The sequence below is a fragment of the Protobothrops mucrosquamatus genome, unplaced genomic scaffold (genome assembly GCF_001527695.2).
Source record: "Protobothrops mucrosquamatus isolate PMUCROS unplaced genomic scaffold, P.Mucros_1.0 scaffold227, whole genome shotgun sequence".
Taxonomy (NCBI): domain Eukaryota; kingdom Metazoa; phylum Chordata; class Lepidosauria; order Squamata; family Viperidae; genus Protobothrops; species Protobothrops mucrosquamatus.
In genome coordinates, this window is record NW_015386578.1 from 508,061 (window position 1) to 512,393 (window position 4,333).

Consider the following 4,333-nt stretch of genomic DNA (forward strand, 5'->3'; position numbering starts at 1 on the left):
TGACCATGACAAGGGCTCTATGTTTATCTCCCCCATTTCCAGATCATTCTGCCACTGGCCAGAGACAAAAATTAGATCTAGTGTGTGTCCTCCCGTGTGAGTGGGGGCATGAACTAATTGGGTCAAGTCCATGGTCGTCATGGAGGCCATGAACTCCCGAGCCACCGCCGACGTCTCACCCGCCGATGGCAGGTTGAGACGTCTCACCGCCGACGTCTCACCCGCCGATGGCAGGTTGCTATGGGGATTCAAGATTGCCCATCCAACTTAACAGCATTACGAATCCAATTTATGGCTGGGAAAAAATAGTTTTCCAACCACATGAAATTTACGAATGGCTGACTTTATACAGGTAATCCTCAACTTACAACTAAGTGAATTCCTACAGTTGTTAAGTGGATTGGGTGGTCATTCACCTTGCCCCCATTAGACTGTGCTTGTCAGAAACTGGGTGGGGAAGTCACAAGTGAAGCTGGCTGGGGAGGTCACAAGTGAAGATGACATAATCCCAGGATACTGCAACTGTCATAAATACCTACGGTGTATGTCGAGCACCCAAATTTTGATCACATGACCATGACAATGCTGTGATAGTCATAAGTGCAAGAACTGATAGTATGCCACTTTTTTCAATGCCATTATAACTTCAAACAGTCACTAAATGCATAGTTTTAAGTCAATAACTATCTGTGGATTATGTACAGCCTTGATTTTTAAACCATGGTTAGTGAATAACTCATAAGTAGCTGGTTCACAGAGAACTCAGAGTCATAAACCATAATTAAAAAACTACAAAAACTGAATTCTCTTGAGTCAAAAAGAAAGTTATTTTTCAGTTTAGTAGTACAAATGCATAAATCCAATTTATATGAACTTATGTCAGATGCTCTTCATAATGTAACCTGTGTCCATGCTTTGACAACTGAGATTCAGCAGCCATTTTATCTTTGCTTTTAATGTGCCTTTTCTTTTCTTTTAGAGCTCAGATGTAGAAAGGGGGATGGGGTAAATGCTTGAGGGTTTAGCTAGCCATAACAATGCAGAAGTGTGGGAACTCAAGGACATTGTCTGATAATTGGGGAATGTGATTTATAACAGCTTTTGTGGGGTGGGAATTGCAACTTGTTACTTTGTATCTGGGGGGAGGGAATCTCAGTCTTGGGTTCAACTATGTAAGTGCCAATACTTTGTTTCCTGAATAAAATGTTCTTTGAGGAAGAAACTCTTGCCTTGAAGTTCTTTTAATTGGTTTCATCTATCGGAACCATGACAACCTGTTTTACTTGTATCTATGATATGTTAGTACCTTTTAGCTAAAAATCTCTCAAGAAGATGCACAAAAAAAGTAAAATACTTGCAAATAAATGTCCCAACAGAATAATCAATTAACAATAACAGAGGTAAATACTGTCACCATTTAAGCATTCTGAAAGGTCGGATATACTATTCAGGTAATCCTTGACTTATAAGCATAATTGAGCTCAAAACTGATATCGCTAAGTGAGACAGTTAAGTAAATTTCTTGTCACAATTGTTAAGTGAATTACTGCAGTTGTTAAGTTAGTAACAGGATTGTTAAGTGAATCTGTCTTTTGACTTTGCTTGTCAGAAGGTCACAAAAAATGATCACATGACCCCAGGACATTGCAACCAGCATAAATATGAGTCAGTTGCCAAGTGTTTGAATTTTGATCATGTGACCATGGAGATGCTGGACAGTCGTAAGCGTGAAAAATGGTCAGAAGTCACTTTTTTCAGTGACTATTGTAACTCCAAACCATTACTAAATAAACTGTTGTAACTCGAGGACTACCTATAAATGTAATATATGAGTGTAAATACATTAGTATTGTAGAGCAGGAGAAGACTTCAAGATCCATGTTGGAAGTGACTTCAATACATTGCAAGAACAGAAGGACAGGTTTTGTTACCTGCTGCCATGTGGACAAGGACACTCTGGTCAGGGCGCAGATTGCCAAAGTCAAAGAGAACCATGTAGGCAGTGATGTAATTGACCAAAAAGGCAGCTGCTTCCTCAAAGCTCATTCCTTCTGGCATGAGAAAAGTCTGATTGGCTTGGACTGTCACAATTTCTTGCCAGAGACCTGACCGGGCCATCACCATCACCTTATCACCAACCTAGCAAAAATAAAAGAAAACAAAACAAAAACAAAAAAGATAATTGTAAAAACTAAGACATCCAACACAAATTCAGGAGTATAAAAGGCTAAACTTGAAAATAGATCTCAAGCCACCCACTGCATATCTCTAGGCAACCTTTATAAATGCAAAGTTTGCCCCGTGTCTTTTACACTCTTACAATGAGATTTATCCATGAACACCAGGATGCCATCCCATTTACAAGTCAGCCCAAGAGTCTGCTTCAAGTTTGGCATACACTTATACATTAGAAAGCAAATTTTGGAACAATCCTTTACAAAGTCTGCACTGTGTCAATATTGCTATATATTAAGAAAAAAACCTATAAGGCTCAGGTGAGTTAAGTTTGATCTGAGGTCTTTTTCAGAATGACTTTCATTCAAGAAATCCACCTTTTCTCCTGAAAACTCCTTTGAAATTTGGTTGACACAGGAAAAGGATTGTGTATTTCCTCAAGAGAGGCAACTGTCTGCTCTTGGATGTTGTGCTACCTAAAGAGGCATCATGAAATTAGCTGATCACTTTTCCATTAAAAGGTCCTGCTGTATTTTAAACTAGAACCATGTGATCAGCTAATAATATATATTTGAAAAGAAGCCTTAATGTTTTAAGTAGATAGATCTAAAACAGTGTTTCTCAACATTGGATATGTATAAGTTAAAATATATTGATAAATGTCTTAACGGATTGAGTTATAACTAGTAATGTATTAATTTGAATGTGATATAATAACCAAGGGAAATAGAGAGGAAATTTTTGATGATGTAACCTGACATATGTATAAAAGAGCTTGTTATTGGATTATGGATTACCCAATCACCATGTTGCTTCCTTAATACTTGGATTTTTGTAAAATTGGAAAATCAATAAAACTTGTTTTAAAAAAAACATTGGCAATTTAAAAGATATGTGGACAAAACTCCCAGAATTCCCTAGTTTAAAACCAATCAAGCATCTAGCATGAATACTAGCAAAGATAAGTTCTTTGCTTCTTGCTCATGCTACATTACAGGGGCAGAGTGCAAGGGTTTCTGGAGGTGACCGTGCAAACAATACATCTTTCTGGCAGCATTTCCAGATTTCCGCCAGCTCACCATGAAATTCTCCTGTTGAAAGAAAACACCACCATTTCCTGTGCAGAGAGGAAATCCTGTGTTTATTTGGCTCTGGTATCAGGAAAAAGAGTAAGACTGAAGCCCTGCATCCTTCACCTTCTGCATGAACTGCTGTCTTCAGTATACTCATAAATATTCTGGACTTGGGTTTAAGATCAAATATCAAATTTCACCCTTGACCAAATTAAGAAAAGTTAGATTCCCGAGCTACATGTACTTTGTTTAATAGCTGGCTATTCACAGTTATGAAAATCACAGTGTTTGGAGTTTGTCAGAATGTATTGATGTAAGGCTGCATTTCCTAAAGCCCCTGTCAATTCTCAAGGGGTTTACTGCAATGCTCTCTGCATTGGCCTGCTGTTGAAGAGCATTTGGAAGCAACAAACTCAGTATCAGTGCATCCATGTAACATCCCTGCTTCAAGAGCTATGTTAGCAACCAGGAGCAGCTCCACATGCTGGGTCTGCTAGTTTTTCAATGAAGGTGAAGGTCTGAGAAATTGCTTTTCCAGTGTAATTACAGCTCCCTCCATTTCTCTCTAGACCGGTTTCTAGATTGTTGTAATTCAACTTCTGAAGAGCTGCATTTATAAAAGGAAAATATATCAGTTTGTCATATATTTCAGTTTGCCTCCATATAAATTAGAATTACAATTTCCAAAATTTCCAACTAATCAGTTGTTCTGGATCACATAGATCCATGTAACCTTGTATAACTCTATGTAACCATAACTCTATGTACCTTGTATAACTCTATGTATCCCTATGTAACAGGTCAGGGGGAGGAGTTAGGGTCAGGGGCGGAGCTTCAGAAGGGCATCCCTGGACACTAGCCTGGGGTTAGTCCTTTGTTCTTTGGCCATCACATCCAGCCACACGGCTGGAAATCCCTCAATCACCCCACCATGTGACGCTTGGGAGAAGAGGGGAAAATCTAATGTCAATTTACCTGTGGGACAATCAGATTGCTGAAACCTATTTTGGATGCACCTCTACAAACTGTAAGTCATTGTTTAGGATTCCCAGAATAAAGCAATATTTCCTGTTTGTTCCTCTGAG

General features: G+C 38.7%; 1 protein-coding gene across 1 annotated transcript in view; it reads right to left on the reverse strand.

Moving 5' to 3' along the window:
- VAT1 (vesicle amine transport 1) overlaps positions 1 to 4,333 on the reverse strand; it is a 27,256-nt gene that overhangs the window by 6,955 nt on the left and 15,968 nt on the right. Inside the window, exon 2 of the mRNA XM_015814195.2 lies at positions 1,932 to 2,139. Coding sequence (XP_015669681.1) covers positions 1,932 to 2,139 — 208 coding nt within the window. The remainder of the gene's footprint in view (positions 1 to 1,931; positions 2,140 to 4,333) is intronic.